Source organism: Mastigoproctus giganteus, chromosome 2 (genome assembly GCF_048544385.1).
Source record: "Mastigoproctus giganteus isolate SK-2022 chromosome 2, ASM4854438v1, whole genome shotgun sequence".
Taxonomy (NCBI): domain Eukaryota; kingdom Metazoa; phylum Arthropoda; class Arachnida; order Uropygi; family Thelyphonidae; genus Mastigoproctus; species Mastigoproctus giganteus.
Window position 1 is genome coordinate 39339433 of NC_143576.1, and position 17709 is coordinate 39357141.

The window sequence follows — 17709 nt, forward strand, 5'->3', positions numbered from 1 at the left end:
TGCCAAAGATTTCTCGTAATCTGACCTCACCTGCCTAACTTCCTTCGTGACTTGATTACAGACTAGCTTATATTTATCATAGGCTTCTGTGTCGCCTGATAATTTATATTCATCCCATGCATTTTTCTTCTCTGCCATGAGCCTCATTAGTTCATTTGACAACCATTTAGGCCTAAACCTTGAATAATATTTCTTAATAGGTATGAAAAGTCCAGTAGTTTCCACTATTCATTCCTTGAATGCTTCCCACTTAGAATTTGCTGTTGGTAACATCATCAGTTGGTCCCACTGAATTGAATTTAAAAACTGTCTGAGACCCCTGTAGTCACCTTTATGGAAGCAAAAAACCCCTTCCTTTACTCCTGATGGTAGTAATATCTTTTAAGTAAATCCCACATCAGTACACTGTGATCACTGCCACCTAATGGTTCCTTTATCTGCAAATTCTTAATACACGAATGATCACTGCTGATAATCAGATCAAGAGTATTGCCCTCTCTGGTTGTAGAACATGCTGCTGCAGAAAACATCATCCAATAAATCCACAATAGTCTTACTAGTGTGCGAGTGACCAACCTATAAGTTCCAGTCTATATCTGGGAAGTAAAAATCCCCCATTATAATGCAATCTGATTTACTGGCCCACTCTATTTCTCTGTACAGTTGTTCATTGTACTCTTCAGAGTCATTTGGCCTATAACACATTCCTACTCTCAATTTTGCTTTCCTAGTGCTTATGTCATACTAAACTGACTCAACATTGCACTGTCCACTCATGTCAGCTGGATGCACTTCCTTAAATTTTATGTGTTTCTTAACTAACAGCATGATCCCTCCTCCCTTTCTATCCTTTCTGTACACATTGTACTCCCCAAATTCCAATTCTGCATTCCTTATCTGTGTGTGACACCATGTCTCTGATATCCCAACAACATCCGCCTTCGATATCTTCACCAGCACCTCAAATTCATCAATTAATAGCATCTCTGTCTACACTCATCTTTTCATAGTATTACACTTCCTGTTTGCTGTCCCTTAACTTAAATTTTATTAATGTGACTCATTCAAATATAATTATGTATTATTACATTCACTTACAGTATATACCATATTGCCAAAAACAAGATATCCTCCATCACGGCCATTGATCCAGGCTATATCTAGATAGTTATATAAAAAAAAAAAAAAAAAAAAAAAAAAAAGGAGAATAAATTTCATAAAAAATAGTAACTATTAAATAATGTAAAAAAAAAAATTTATTTATTTGAATATTATCAGCAATACTAAATTTTTTAAAACTTTGTGCATCAAAAATATGGAAATGAATTATCAGTGTAGCAATTCAGCGTTATGGGTAAATTATCAATATAGATAAAGGAATAGTTAAACGTTAAGAGAGAGAATAGTTATAAACGGTTATAGTTAAGACAGAGAATAGTTATCACTGCTCTTAAATGATTACTTATAAGAAGCGTATCACAAGGTGGGATCTTACTGTTTTTAATATTCATTAATGAATTTACATAAGAATTTGAAGTTTGATGCACGCCTAAGTTTTTTGATGATACAAATTTGAGCAAGTTAGTTAATGATATTAACACCTAAATGTGAGGAACTCATTCAATATGCTGCAATTTCTGGAATGCTGAAAAAAAATCAAAATCTCAATTCAGACATAATGGTTCAAAATGAAAAATTTGGAATTTATTGCTATAAGTGAACTCTTACTTTTGTGCCTAGCTGTAAATCAAAACAAATCTTAAATTTTTTTAAAAGTTTATTCATAAACATAAACTAACATCAACACAAGCAAAAAAGAAATAAAACTGCAAGTGCCAGTTCTATAAACAAGAGCCAAGCATTACTATAAAGGATTCAATCAGTGCATACCGAGTGGTTCTTAATTTTACATAACTTTATGTTTATGGATACTCATTGGTTGACCACTTAAGAATTACTGCTCATGTGCATTACAGAACAGCACTTTGGTGAATCATCAAGGCAGACATGCACTGCGGTACCAATCCTAGGGCTGTTTTATACTTATATGTATAAAGGTGGCAAATGTGTTTATGAAGGTATACTACTACTTAAAGATCGAGAGGATCCTTGAGGATCCTCTCGATCCTTTAAGTCCTTGAGGTTGCCGCAGACATTCTCTCAGATAGGCCAGACAAGCTGTACTTGCTACCTGGGAGTCTAAAACGTTGATGGAACTGATATTTAGGTGACACTCAAGTCAAAGTGGACACAATTTCGGCGAAGTCCGGTCTGTGACAGCCAAATCCTCTGCTTGCACCTTCACGATGGTGGGACTGTTAGTAATCCTGGGTATAACCTCCATGCACAAATACATGGTGGGTGACCACCCAGGTGTGAACCAACGTAAGCAGGGGTCGAGGTGTGGCACCCACACCACATGGAGGAACGCCAACCCTCTATGTTACCAGGCAGTACTAGGTGGTAGATGACTCTCATCAACCGGTGAAATACCACCACTTTGCTTATTGGAGGCTTGAAGTGGTGGAAAACATGTTTAGTCTCTAGAGCTAAGTTCCGGTCAACCCTTCCCTATCTCTTCCATCATGCAGTATGATTGATGACTTTTGAGGTTATGATGAACGTCGTGGCGAGATCCAATATTCCTTACATTTCGAGGGTACAGCTCTAAAACGATGTTCGCAGGCCGGCCCCTAGACCTATTGGTAACTCTCTAGGAGGCTTCTGGATCAGCTAGTGTATAATCTTGCTACCTCTACTCTGCCAGATAGTGAGTGGAGGGAGTCCGAGTAGTGTGTATGCGGGGAGCATTGTCGAGGTCACGTTATGTCAAGGATCTGGGTATATTCTTCCCACGTGTACGCCATATCCAAAAATTTCATTACTTAATACAGCATGTCCCACCCACTTTTTCTTACCATTGAATACACCATGAATTATCAAACTAATATAGCAAGCTTATCTGCAAAAAGATCTAAACCTCCCAAGCACTTCCTAATTCATTTCACAAATATACGTGGTCTCAATTCTAATCTCAATGATGTCCATTTCCACTTGCAGTCTGCCAAACCCCATGTACTTTTTCTGACAGAATCTCAGTTATCGGTTGATTCAACTACTGCTCATCTCAGATTCCCAAATTATTCGCTGTATGATTCCTTTTGCCTCAAAGGTGGTACTTGTGCATATGTCCGTTCTGATATTCCCTGTCAGAGACTTGGTAATTTGGAATCTCCTCTCTTTGATCTTCTCTGGCTTAAAATCTCTCTACCTCATTGTGTCAAATTCATCTGTTGTCTCTACCGTTCTCCCAACTCAACTAATCACTTGGAGCTCTTTGACTTCCTCTCTTTACAACTTGACTTTCTCCAGTCCAACTTTCTTAACAGTGAGGTAATTTTCTTTGGTGATTTTAATGTTCACAACTCCAGCTGGCTTCCATTTTCTAGTCACACCGACCCAGCAGGTCGAGATGCTGAGGCTTTTGCAATTACTAATGACCTATCACAGATTGTTCATTTACCCACACGAATACCAGACAATCCTAATCATACAGCCAATATGTTTGATCATTTTCTCACAAATAACTTCTTTTCTTCTTTTCCTTGGTCGGATTACTGTTTCAAAACTTCTCATGTCAACGTTTGCTCAGATCGTGTCAGTGAAATTATTCTTGCAGGAATGGAATCCTTTATCCCACACTCTGCTTTAAAATCTCGTCCTTTATCTAAACCTTGGTTTTCCAATAAATGTGCTAAGGCTGTTCAAGAGAAGAATGTTGCATATCGTAATTGGCTTGTTTCTAATTCTTCAGTGTCATTTTCTGCCTACACCAAAGCTCGCAACAATTGTAAAGCAGTTATTAATCAGTCCAAACTAGAGTTTGAACAGGCTAAGAGTAGAAAACTTGCTTCTTGCCCTAATGGTAGCAGAGCATTTTGGTCTCATGCCAAAGCTATTGGCCGGAACTTTTGCCCATCTCTGCTCCCACCTCTGTCCAAACAAGATGGTTCTGTTGTCACTTCAGCCAAGGATAAAGCTGACCTGCTAGCATCCCATTTTTCTTTCAACTCATGTATTTATGATCTTGGTAAAACACCTCCCACCATTCCCAACACGCTCTATTCAATGCTTCCTGTGGTCTTCCATCAAAAGGATATCAGAAGGATTTTGATGAATCTTGATGTTAATAAAGCACCAGGTCCTGATGGTATTTCTCCACTTGTTCTCAAAACCTGTGCTCCTGGACTTACTCCTATTCTTTACCGCTTTTTTCACTTTCTTATTCTAAAGGTGTTTTTCCTTCTGCTTGGAAATTTGCTCATATCTAGCCAGTTCCTAAAAAGGGTGACAAATCCCTCCCATCCAATTATCGTCCCATTGCAATTACTCCTCCCCTTTCTAAAGTAATGGAGAAATCAATTAACCGCCAACTCTTAAACTACCTAGAAACCTTCTGTCTGATCAACGATCGCCAGTACGAATTCCGTCAGAGTCGATCCACTGGTGATATTCTGACTTATGTTACCTATTTATGGACTAATTCAATGGAAAGGTTTGGTGAAACACAAGTAGTTGCTCTTGACATCTCAAAGGCTTTTGATCGTGTTTGGCATAAAGGTCTTCTAAACAAGCTTCCATCTTATGGTTTGCCAACTGTTTTTAGTAATTGGTATCCAGTTTTCTCTCTGATCGCTCACTGAGGGTGATGGTAGAAGGCTCTCTGTCTTCTAACTTCTCCACTAATGCCTGTGTCCCCCAAGGTTCAGTTCTTTCCCCCACTCTTTTGCTCTTGTATATTAATGACCTTCTTCCATTGACTGGAAATCCTATCCATAGTTTTGCCGATGATAGCTCGTTGCATTCCACTTTCCATTTTGAGAAACCTTGTCCTCCTCAATCAGCTTCAACTTCTCGAAAATCTGCTACCAATTCTTTAAATGCCGATCTTCAGGTAATTCTCCAGTGGGACAAAGACAACTTAGTTGATTTGAACCCTTCTAAAACTCAGTCTTGTTTTATATCTCGCAAAAAGGATTCTTCTGCTCCTATGCTTATCTTTAATGACACTCCGATTTCTAGGCAAAATGATATATCTCTTTTGGGGATTACCCTGACTTCTAATCTCTCTTGGCACAAGCACATTACAAATATTGCTTCCTCTGCATCTAAAAAACATGGTTTTCTCTTTCGCTCTCGGCGTTACTTTTCTTCCAAACAGCTGCTCACTCTGTATAAATCGCAAATCCGCCCTGCCATGGAATATTGTTCCCACATCTGGTGTGGTGCCCCCAAAACCTCTCTCAGGCTTCTTGATCCCATTCAGAAGAGGGCAGTTAGGTTAATTAATGATTCATCTCTAACAGAGTCTCTCCACTTGCTTTCTCATAGACGTACTGTTTCTGCTGCATGCCTCTTCTACAGATACTTCCACGGGCACTGTTCTTCTGAATTGGCTTCTATAATTCCCACTTTCTCTTTCAAAACAGTCCGAACACGTGCCGCCACCAGCCAACATCCATTTACTGTCCAACTTTTCATCTTCCTCGTTTATTCATTCAACTGCTGTTTTCTGGAACAACCTTCCTTCATACGTATTTCCTGAAAATTACAATCTACAGAAGTTCAAGTCCAATGTCAACAAATATCTTCTTTCATCCTCTCAACCTCCCACCCATGCACGGTACTAATTACTATAGGTTCTAATACCTCTTGTGTTTGGGGTTCACATAAAAAAAAAAAAAGAAAAAAAAAAAGGAAACTATAAATGGGCTGAAAACTGGTAATTAAAGTTCAATACTGATAACTGCAATATACTGCATTTGGGTAACATTAATCTCATATTGCATATCATTTGGGTAGCATCAAATTCAAGACAGTTGATAATGAAAAGGACCAATGACCTAGGAGGTAACTGTATAGTCTGACAATGATATATAGGAACTTTACTAGCAGAGTCAAAGGGGTGGTTATTCCATTGCATAAAGAAATAGTTAGGCCATTTCATAGTCTAAACATTTCTTTATATTTCACGTCATGAATACAGCAATACAGGTTTAGAAATCTCATATTACGAAGGATGTCAATCCAGTGGAATTGGAGCAGAGAAGATCAATGAGATTACCAGAGGGAACAAAAGAGTATTCTAGCCAAGAAATAGTGGAGTTCTGTAAATTGTTGCATGATGAACTATCTGATCATTTAAGCCAGCATTTTCCAAATTAGGGTCCGTAGACCAGTTCCAGGCGGTCTGCAAAATGGAGCCTCTGAAACTAGTCAAATTATTCCTTCTATGTATATACAGCAAATCGATGACAAAGTTATTAGAGTGGATTCTGGTTATTTGGGCCACCGGTTAATCGGGGCAGCAGTTTATTTGGGACAAATCTTAAAAACCAGAACCCAATTGAGAAAACAGCCAGGGTTTACTTCGCTTAATTGGGACAAAATGCCGTTTAATCAAGGCAGGAGACTGCAGCACTGGAGATTACCCTACGATTGTCTCCAACTGTACCACATAGTTCAGTCGGATTTCTGGAAGTCACAACCATAAAACAATAAAAACAATTAGCAGTCACCTGTTTATTGGGCTTTTCTGTTAGTGCAATCTATCATAAATGGATAGTAAACTCGATCTTATTGAATTTGCGATAATACTGACAGCTGAAATTCTGTGGGTTATTATGTTTTTATGTGTTTACACTTCCATGGAATCTTCAATCATATAAAAAAATAATTTCAGAATCTTCTCTTCATTCCTATTTTTAAAGCTTTGTAACTCATTACTCCGTTCCCACTTGCACATATTGTGTTACTTGCAATTTGTGTGTGCCGTGTTTTTTGTTATTGATTGCTTATCTTTTTACTGTTTTAAATTTTAACTACCACCCACAAATGTCAGTGAACGGAAATGTCAACTAGTTTACTTAGTTGTTGTTGTTATTTGGTTTTTAGGAGCATTAGCAACTAAGGCCATATTGCTCCAGGGATATGCGGTGGTCAATTCCCTGACCTTTCCGCATCCTCCATATTTGGTGGCTTACGGGCTTGAACCCCGATCTAATCAAGAAGCGTGTGCTATGCACTGCTCCTGCTCACCTGGCTACGGAGGTGCCAGTTTACTTAATATGTACATATTACAGTACGTATTAATTATTCCGATTATCATGTATATTCTTCCGAATTTCACGTATCATTTAATTTTTTAATTGGTAAGGTAATAAAGGGTAAATTTGTGCTTAATACATCTTTACTTTTATAGCCTGTGGATAATATTCCTCCTATTTTTGCTAATTAGAATCGCTATTTAATAGAATTAAAATTCAATTCAGAAATGTGATCACAATGACGGGCACTTACTGCACTTCATATAGTGAACGATACTTTACTATGGTGAGTTCGTCGTAATGTGATTTGATTGTACAGTGAACTAATTGTAAAGGGAGGAGGTACATTGTATTTTTAACTATTTACGTGAAACTTCGGATAATTGGGGCAGCCACTTAATCGGGCCAAAATGCACTAGTCCCGATGTGTCCAAAATAACTGGAATCGACTGTATTATATATTTATGTAAAAATAAGAATAAATACAGTTGAGTTGTTGTAAACATAAAACATTGAATTTTATTTTCAGAAAACTCAGTGTGCATACATATATACAGAGAAAAAAAAAAAAAGAGAGAGAGAGAGAGAGAGAGAGAGAGAAACATATGCATATGTTTGTCCCAGTATGTATGTATATATATATATATATATATATATAGGGGTCCACAAAATTTTCTTGATTTTTGAAGGGGTCCGTAAATGTTTTTTGATTTTTTAAAGGGTCTGTCGATCCCAGTAGTTTGGGACCCACTGATTTAAAAATTGTTAGAATTGAAAAATAAAAAGGATTATAGTAGTTACTTTTTCCTGGCTGATATTGTATAAAGCTTACTTTCCAGCACCATTTTACCAAGAGAGAGAGAGAGAGAGAGAGAGAGAGAAAGTGCTACAGAACTCATTATGGAACAGTGTACATAAGAGGTGAGGAGAGTCAGATAAAGCACTGAAGGCCACAATCTGCCAGTTCTTAACACTAATTATGCATTTTCAAAATAGTATTTAACTTTTGTTATTCAATGTTCATATTTATAATTTACCATGTTTATATTAACAGATCTCCAATACAGTAGCTTCTGCTGTACCTGGGACAGCACTGGAGGGTTTTAACTTACCAATAACAAGGCCCACAATGAACTTGGCAATATGTGCAATAATACATTTTTGTGATCCTAGGTGTGTATGTAATCCAAGACGATCTTAGTTGCATACAGTTCTGCAGTGAATTATGATGCATTCAGTGCGGAGGGGTCTGCTCAGAAAGTGCAGTGTCTGTCTTCACAGCCACTTCTGACTTCAAAATAATCTATGTAGACTAGCAAGAAATCAGAATGTTCAGCTTGCTGTATTAAGTAGAGAGTCAGCGTTCCCTGAGTTGAGAGAAGTCTCACTCTAGAACACAAGCGTGTCATGGTAGAGGAGGGAGTTGCCTTGGTGATGGGCAACCTTTGTACTGTGATATCTAAATCTCTGAGTAACCCTTGGATATGAATACTGAATTTGATAGATAAAACAGAGCTACATTTACATTATATTTTAATATTTGTAGAAGAATAAGAGAAATTTACCTCAATATGGTACATAGAACACTTCCGTATGATGTTCTCCAGAAATTAAAACAAATATAAAATTAAAACGAATAAAAAATTAACGCAAAATTATTACAGTAAACAATTAAAAACAATTAAAAACCAATTAAAAAATTTAAAAAGTTTAACTTAAATTTTGCAAAAACTACTTTCCTTCCTGAAGCTGACAAGGCATTTCGACCATATGTCTTGATCACAGGAATGGAAATTACGGAGTATGTGTGAGCCTGGATCTTAAATAGCAAGATTATTTGTCTTTGCGCGTGTGCAGAAACAACCACGAATTGGAGATTAGATATGGACGGCGAATGTTAATAGAATTCTGCATTCTCTGCCTACACAAAGCTTGCAACCATTATTAACCAATCCAAATTTGGTTCTGAACAGGCTATGAGCAAGAAACTTGATTTCTCTCTCCGGCCAATGCTAAATGACCATAACTTCTTCCATTCATACCTTCTATAAATGTTATAACACCACTGGTAATGCCATGGGGGCCATTTGCAATGTCAACAGAAATTGTTGTGTAATGCTAATAAGTTGGCATTACAAGAAAGTAATTACAGGAATTTCAAGAATGATTGATTCAACTGCTGCCAAGGCTACTGACTAAACGTTCTGGAAGCTGCAAAGTGGAACATTATTTATTGATTTGAAATTATTGTTTTTCTCTAACTTTTGATTTAAATTAATAGTATAGTATTTGTATGTGATTTTATGATTATTTTGATGTAATTGTTTCTTACTTGGCCCTTACAATCATTAAAAAACCAATAGTCAACTTCTGTCGGCAATGTGTTGTATCTATAAGAACATTCAAATTTTGCCGCCATTGTTTCAGTATTTATATAGCAAATACTGGAGGTTTCTACATAGCTTTGTAGCAGTATAATCAGTACTTATACTGATTATAAGGCTTATAAACTATGATTTATAGCAATAAATACGTGTTTTAATAACATAACTTTATGAGGTAGTCTGTAATGTACAACATTAATATTCGTAGAGCTTTTAGTATCAGTGATTTGGTGCAGATGTAGTATTGCAAATAGGTCACACGAGAGTTTGAATCATGTATAATGGTGATAGACAGTCAAATTTCTTATCTATTATAACTACTTAGAATTTACAAATGTAATGTTATAGTGTAATACATATAATTAAAATTGACAGTAGATACATAATTCATATAACGTCATACATATACATTATATGAATGGATAAGAAATACAGTAAACCCCCGCTATTCGCGGGGGTTACATTCCTGAGAAATGCCGTGAATACCGAAAATGCGAATACTGAGTTAGGGCTCCCATATTACTATGGGAGCCCTAACAAAGTATGAAATATATAAGAAAAACTAGTCAAATTTTGTCTCTGTATGTATTATATGTACCTTCATAGTATGACTATGTACATAGATAGTACATAGTGAAATGCAAGCATATGGCATCGAAATGAAAATAAGAAACAATTTAATATTAAATGTAATATTTATTAGAATTTCAAACAAATCTTTCAAACCAGCGCCCTTTGCTAGCTAAAAAACGTATCCCGCCAGTGCTATCACCAGTTTCGCTAAAGTGTTGCTAAAGGAGTTTTGCCTTTTCACGAATGATGAGTGAACTTAACGGAATTTTATTTTGAGTTCGGTCTTCTATCCACACATTTAAAGCCTTTTCCATTTTTTCTAATTTAACATCACGAGTTACAGAGCAAATTTTTGAAGCAATTAGTGCGTTTTCACGGACACTACGGCGGATTTTTTCTTCCGATTTCTTGAATTATCGTACCGTTGACTCATTGATTTTATAATGTTTTGCCACTGAGGAGACACTTTCACCATTAGAAATTTTGTCTAATAACTCAATTTTATTAGCTAACGTCATCACCTTCTTTGATCTTTTCACATTTCCCTTGTTATTCGTAGCCATATTTTTGTACGGGTTAGAAAGAACTTGGCCACAATAAAGTCACTTTCTTCCATTAACACACTCGAAAAAGTCAGTTTTACACTGCAAAACGGTACATTTATCACTTTTATAAGCATATCAATTTATAAATTGATAAATTTATTCAATTTATAAGCATATAAATTAAAAGCAAATGACAAAACCTTCCATGAAAAGCACATAACACATACTGAACAAGGATTAGCGAGAAACATCCACGAGTGCGATTTTGTCACCCCTCTCCCCCCCACCCACTGAGCGCTGTTTTGACTGGGAAAGATAATTTTAGCCACGCCCATGTTTTTTTTATAATGGAAAATGTTCACGGCGCTTGAAAATTCACATTTTTTTAGGTTTCATTTTATATTAAATCAGCGACCGTGAATACGCGAAACCGCGAATAACGGGGGTTTACTGTATATATAGACAGTAAGCTCATTTTTTTTTTTTTATTTTTTTTTTATTGTTTTCTCCATTACTTTGGAAAGAGTAGAGATGATTGTAATGGGACGATAATTGGATGGGAGGGATTTTTCACCCTTTTTAGGAACTGGCTGGATATGAGCAAATTTCCAAGCAGAAGGAAAAAACACCATTGGAATAAGAAAGAGAAAAAAGGCAAAAAATCCAGAAGCAGTGGTTTTGCAAACTAGTGGCGAAATACCACCAGAACCAGGAGCTTTTTTTAGCATCAAGTTTTGTGAAAATCCTTCCGATATCCTTTTCATGGAAGACCATAAGAGGAATTGAATAGAGCTTACTGGGAATGATGATTATCAATATATGAGTGGGAAGAAAAATAGGATGCTAGCAGTTCAGCTTTATCAATGGCTGAAGTGGGAATAGAACCATCTGGTTTTGACAGATGTGAGAACAGAGATGGGCAAAAGTCGTGGCAAATAGCTTTGGCAAGAGACCAGAACAAGCTAAAAGTAGAAAACTTGCTTCTACAAGTTTTCTACTCTTAGCCTGTTTGAAATCTAGTTTGGACTAATTGACAATTGCTTTACAATTGTTGTGTGCTTTGGTGTAGGCAGAAAATGAAACTGAAGATTTGGAAAGAAGCCAATTATGATGTGCAACATTCTTCACTTGAACAGCCTTAGCACTTTTGGGGGAAACTACGGTTTAGATAAAGGATGAGATTTTAAGGAGGAGTGTGGAATAAATCCTACAAGAATAATTTCACTCACATGATCTGGGCAAATGTTGACATCAATAGTTTTGAAACAGTAATTCGATGAAGGAAAAGAAGAGAAATCTTGAGGATCATCCCATTGTGCATTCTTTCAATACCAAACAACATGAGGTTGGGAATGGCAACGAGACAAATGCTCCATTGGAGAAGAGACCATCACCAGGTTGTGATCTGAGGTGACTAGAGGGCCACTCATGCTATATGAAATAATAAAATTTTTTCTTACATTACTTAGAAGTGTTGTTTGTGATAAAAAGATATTCTGAAAGAAAAGATATTCACATGCGATATTCTGGTAGGTAAGTGAACGATCTGTGTGAGGTCATTAGTAATTGCAAAAGCGTCAGCATCTCGACCAGCTGGGTGTGTGTGACCAGAAAACAGAAGCCAGCTGGAGTCGTGAACATTAAAATTACCTCACTGTTGGGAAAGTTTGACTGAGGTTGAAAGTTTGACCCTTAACAAAACCTGCTGCGTCCGAGCTATAACTGAAGTCTTGTCTAGATGATCCTGCAGTGCTTCTTTAACCAGTACCGCCATTAATTTTCCTGGAACAGAAGTTAAACTAATAGGTCTATAATTACTTGTGTCGCCCTTTGACCCTCCTTTGTGAATTGGGGTTATATTTGCACATCTCCAGTCCATGGGTACCTCCCTTGAGTGCTTTTTTTATGTTTATCTTCAGCAATTTCTCCCGCACTTTCCTCTCAGTTATTACAAAATCATCTAGCTCGCTGGAGGAGTTTAACTCACCTTTGGCATTCTCCACCCTGAATAACTCCTCATGTGTGAATGTAAATGCAAAATACTCATTTAGTTTGTTAGCCACCTGAGCAGGATCATCAATAGTTGAACCATCAATATCCAGTGGACTAATCTGATACATCCCTTTCTTTCTAGAGTTTACATAGGTAAAGAACTCTTTTGTTGTTTTTCTTTGCATCTGTTGCGAAAGATTTCTCATAATCTGGCTTTGCCTGCCAAATCTTCTTTGTGACTTGGTTACAGAACAGCTTATATCTATCATAGGCTTCTACGTCACCCGTTAATTTATATGTATCCCATGCATTTTTCTTCTCTGCCATATGTCTCACTAATTCATCTGACATCCATTTAGGCCTAAACCTTCAACAATATTTCTTAGTTGGTATGTAAAGCCTAGTAGCTTCCAAGATAAATTCTTTGAATGCTTCCCATTTTGAATCTGCTGTTGTTAACATCATCAGTTGGTCTCACTGTATAGAATTTAAATACTGTCTCAGATCACCCTAGTCACCTTTAAGAAAGCAAAAACCTTTCCCTTAACTCCTGATGGTAGTTACCTCTTTGATTAAATCCCACTTCAGCACACTGTGATAACTGACACCTAGTGGTTCCTTTGACTGAAGATTCTTAATGCATGAAGAATCACTACTGATAATCAGATCAAGAGTATTACTCCTAGTTGCCTCCCGGACATGCTGATGTAGAAAAAAATTATTCAATAAATCCACAAAAGCCTTGCTATTGTGTGAGTGACCATCCTACAAATTCCAGTCAATATCTGGGAAATTAAAATCCCCCATTATAAGACTCTCTGATTTAGTGGCCCACCCTGTACAGTTTCTTATTTTACTCATCAGAGTCATTAGGCCTATAACACACACTCCTACTCTCAATTTTGATCTCCCAATGCTAATGTCACACCAAATTGACTCGACACTGCACTGTCCAGCTATGTCAACTGGCTTCACTTCCTTGGATTTTATGTTTCTTAACTAATAGCTTTTAATGTGCGATTAACTTCACAACTGGGTCGTCATGTCTGCAATACTAGGGTACCTGCCCACCCACTGATGATAGGCCAATAGCCTTGAAACATGTCTGGGTGGTGGTACTCACTGAGAATAAGTAACAATAGTCTTCTCTATTAGTGAAGCGTTACTTATTTGAGATAGTGCAGTATCATGGCAACTCGTCGTGAAGGCAGAGCACAATATGAGAAAGAGCAAATGATGCCCACAACAACTACTTTGTAGTTTTTTAAGAGTGTGTATGGTGTATCTAAACACCGATATTATATATTAACTAATAGCGTAACCCCTCCTCCCTTCCTATTTGTCTATTCTTCCTGTACACATTGTATTCCCCAAATTCCAGTTCTGCATTCCTTATATCTGTGTGACACCACATCTCTGATATCCCAACAATATCTGCCTTTGATGTTTTGAGAAGTACCTCAAATTTATCAAATTTATTTACCAAACTCCTAGCATTGGTGTACATGCAAGTATACATTATTGTTATTTGTTTTTTTTTTTAGGAGCATTAGCAACTAAGGCCATATTGCTCTGGGGATATGCGGTGGTCATTCCTTGACCTTTCCGCATCCTCCGTATTTGGTGGTCACGGGCTCGAACCCCGGTCTAATCAAGAAGCATGTGCTGCACACTGCTGCTTCTGCACAAGTATACATGCACCTGTTCCTATTCTTAGCTACCCTAACACAACCCATGTGTTTACTTGTACTGTAATGACTCCCAGCAGTCTCTGAAATACCCTGCATCTTGTTTTCCAGGGTGCTGATCATTCCAATAGAAGCAGTGCAAGAATCACTTTCACCTCTGCCAGTGGCTACTGTTAATCTATTAGTCCTTGTATCCCCCCCCCCCAAGCTAGCAGTTTTCCGACCCACCTAACACTGCCTCGATAGCATCAGCAAATATTCTTGCACCCTTTATATTTAAGTGTATCTCATCCCTGCAGAAGCAGTCTTTCCTGTTAACAAGTACAGAACAGGCTGAAAAAGTCTACCCCTTGAGCCTTGCGCAATCTTTCCAGGGCTGAATTGATCAACAAGGTTCTCATCATATACTCCCTCCATCGTGTCTGGGCAGAATTGCAGACACTTTCAAATTCAACCCTAATTCATGGCTTTTTTTCAACAGTGACCTGTACTTGTTAAGTAATTCTGCCTTAATATCATTAATGCCAATGTGTACAACAATATCTCCTTTTGTGCCCTTAAAAAATGAAATCCGCTCTTCAACGTCATCAACCTTTGCCCCTGGCAGACATACCCTGGTCCTGTTCCACCTATCCTTTTTTACATAGCATGTTTCCCATTTCCTGACAACAGAGTCGCCAACAACTACTAGTTCCTGTGGGACCAGCACATTCTGCCTTGGTGGTAGCCGTTGTGTTGTTTTGTGTTGTGCGATGATCAAGTGAAAGCTCTAGCATTGATGTGGGCAGCTGAGAGCTTGATAGGCCCCTCAATTTAGATCCTTCGAGGGCATCCACCCTGTCCTTCAAACTCTCATATAGGCCCAAAACAACGCTGAGTTCATCCAGTGGCCCCAACTTACACCATGTTCAATAAAACACCCTTAGTTCTTTATGTAATGACTTGGATATTGTCGCTTTACAGGCAGACAAAGAGTGGTGTACTGTGGTGTTGAACAAGTCACACTATATTCCAAAGGTTTTGTCTCTGTTGCAAGATCAGCAAGTCTATGAATGTACCAAGGATTCATAGACTTGCTGATCTTGCAACAGAGACAAAACAACAAAACTTCATGCGATGGGGGTGCCAGTTTCTTAGTTCTATAGTTTGCTGAAAATGCACAAACTGGGCTTCCCTTTGCATCCAACTGTTGCCTGCTGTGGCACCCTGACCTACGAACTTTCCAGACATACTGCTGGTTTGCATTCACCACTTATTGGTAAACCAGACTAGGTTTCAACAGTAGTTTTAATTTCCTGCAGATCATTAAGGATATTAACATTCTGGAGATGAGGCCATGGCTTCCTTTTATGTGGTCTCCCTGTTTACAACTATTCTAACACAGCTTTTGCTGGTGACTGTTGGACAGGGATGTAAATCTCTCAGTAAATGATATTTGTAATGCCTTAAATATTTGTTTGTCTGGCTGCACAATCATGTTCAGTGATTTCTTGTACTGGTAGATTCAGGGTATAGCTATGGGTGCTCCAGTCAGTACTCCCATAGCTAATATTACCATGGAGGCCTTGAAAGAAGACATATTTTTGGATCTGATAGCGCAATTTAGGCTCAGGAGAAGATATATGAACGATGTGTTGGTGATCATTCTCTGTGGATCAGATATGCTGCTCCTCCAATGTCTCAGTTTCTTCACCTGTTATATTTCTTTTGACATGGAGTTGGAGGTAGATCCTGCTCTTCTGTTTCTAGATATCTTAGTTCGCTTGTGAGTTCCTGTTTGGTGACCTGAGTATATAGAAAATCAATGTGTCAAGGACAGTTCATCAAATATAGGGTGACATGCCCCAGGACATCTGTGTATCACAGCATGATCCCACTATGATTATACTGCTGATAAGGATGCCAAGATTTCTAAAATTAGGATGGATTTGTCATTTGTTTAGGTTTGGATATCCCCAATGTTTTGGTTAGAATTCAATTGCATGGTAATAATTTTGTTTCCCATTTGGATTGCAACAGTTAGTTTATAGCCACCGCTTATATTCCCACTATCTGGGTATATCTACACATGTTGCTAGAGTGTTGCGATGCTACCATATTGGTTGTGTGCAGCTCCCCGGCAGGAAGTTGCAGTCAATGATTTTCAGTGTTAAATCTGACATCCCCTTGCTGCAACATGCAGATTTTGTGTATTGGATCAATTTCCCAGATTGTGAGGCATAATATACTGGCATGTCAGATCAGTGACTTGGTGATTGCATCTCACAGCATAAGGTGGGTAATTCATCTGGGCTAATTTCATTAGCTCTGCTGTTGCTGAGCACTATTGGTGTGAGCAGCATGTTAATTGTAACCTATGTTCCAATATTGAAATTTTGGATCGTGCACATGATTCTCTTCATTGTTCCTAGTTGAAGGCATTCCATACAGTTGTAGTGGGTTCCAACATTAATTGCAACTGCAGAATCTGCAGATACCTTATTATGGAAAGGCTATTTTGCAGAATGATAAAAGATGACAAGCCTATAAAGGAGTAACTGTATGTTGGCCAACTTCTGCAGAGTCTGGCGGCTGATGTTTTGTTCCCTGCCTTTCCTCACCATCCACAATCTGCATTGGTTTGTTAGCACATGTATATGTTGAGACTCAATGGAATACAATGATGTATTTTCATAACACTTATCTTCTAAGTTGATAAAGAAGCACACTGCTTCGAAAGATTCTTAATGCATATGTTGTTCTTATTGCTTTTATTATTTTATTTATATTTACACATATTTCATTTCTATTGTTAATAATCTTCTGTATATTGTATTTTATTTTTACTGCATTTTTAATAAAGTTTTATTTTGTACTTTTACGTTTTGTCCGTAATGGCAATATTTTCTTCAATATACAAATAAACTATGTTGAACTTGTTCCCTACACCTAGTTCATGAGTAACTGTACCAAAAAAGCTTACCAGGTTAGTGAAACATGATTTTAGACTGCCTTTTCTATCTAAATATCCCTGGATTGCATTCTTAATAATTGCCTCTAAAGTTTTCTCTACCACCAAAGTGAGACTAACTGGTCTTTAGTTACCAACTTCACTCTCAGAAATGCTTTTATGTAGTGGCAATATACTAGCACTTCTCCAACTCAAAGGAATCTTCCTTAATTCCAAAGTTGCCCTTATAATTAACCTCAATGGTTCAATATACTCTGGCTGTGATTCTCAAAATTACGAGGTATGTGCCATCAACACCAGGAGCTTTTCTTGCCTTTAAGCATGAAGGTTTTTTCTAATAAAATAAACAGCCATCTCTAATTTTGAAATCACTAATACTCTTCAACCAACAAAAATATGCACATTGGACCAGTCTGGTGACGTGTATTTTCATAATACTTGTCTTCTAAGTTGCTAAAGAAGCACACTGCT

The 17709-nt window shown here is 37.6% G+C and overlaps 1 protein-coding gene across 2 annotated transcripts in view; it reads right to left on the reverse strand.

Annotated features, from left to right (window-relative positions):
- The window catches only part of ATP8A (ATPase phospholipid transporting 8A1), a 1160338-nt gene that overhangs the window by 227994 nt on the left and 914635 nt on the right, over positions 1-17709 (reverse strand). For both annotated transcript variants that reach the window (XM_090368461.1, XM_090368462.1), the window contains one exon: positions 1099-1160. In XM_090368461.1, the coding sequence (XP_090224587.1) occupies positions 1099-1160 (62 nt within the window). The remainder of the gene's footprint in view (positions 1-1098; positions 1161-17709) is intronic.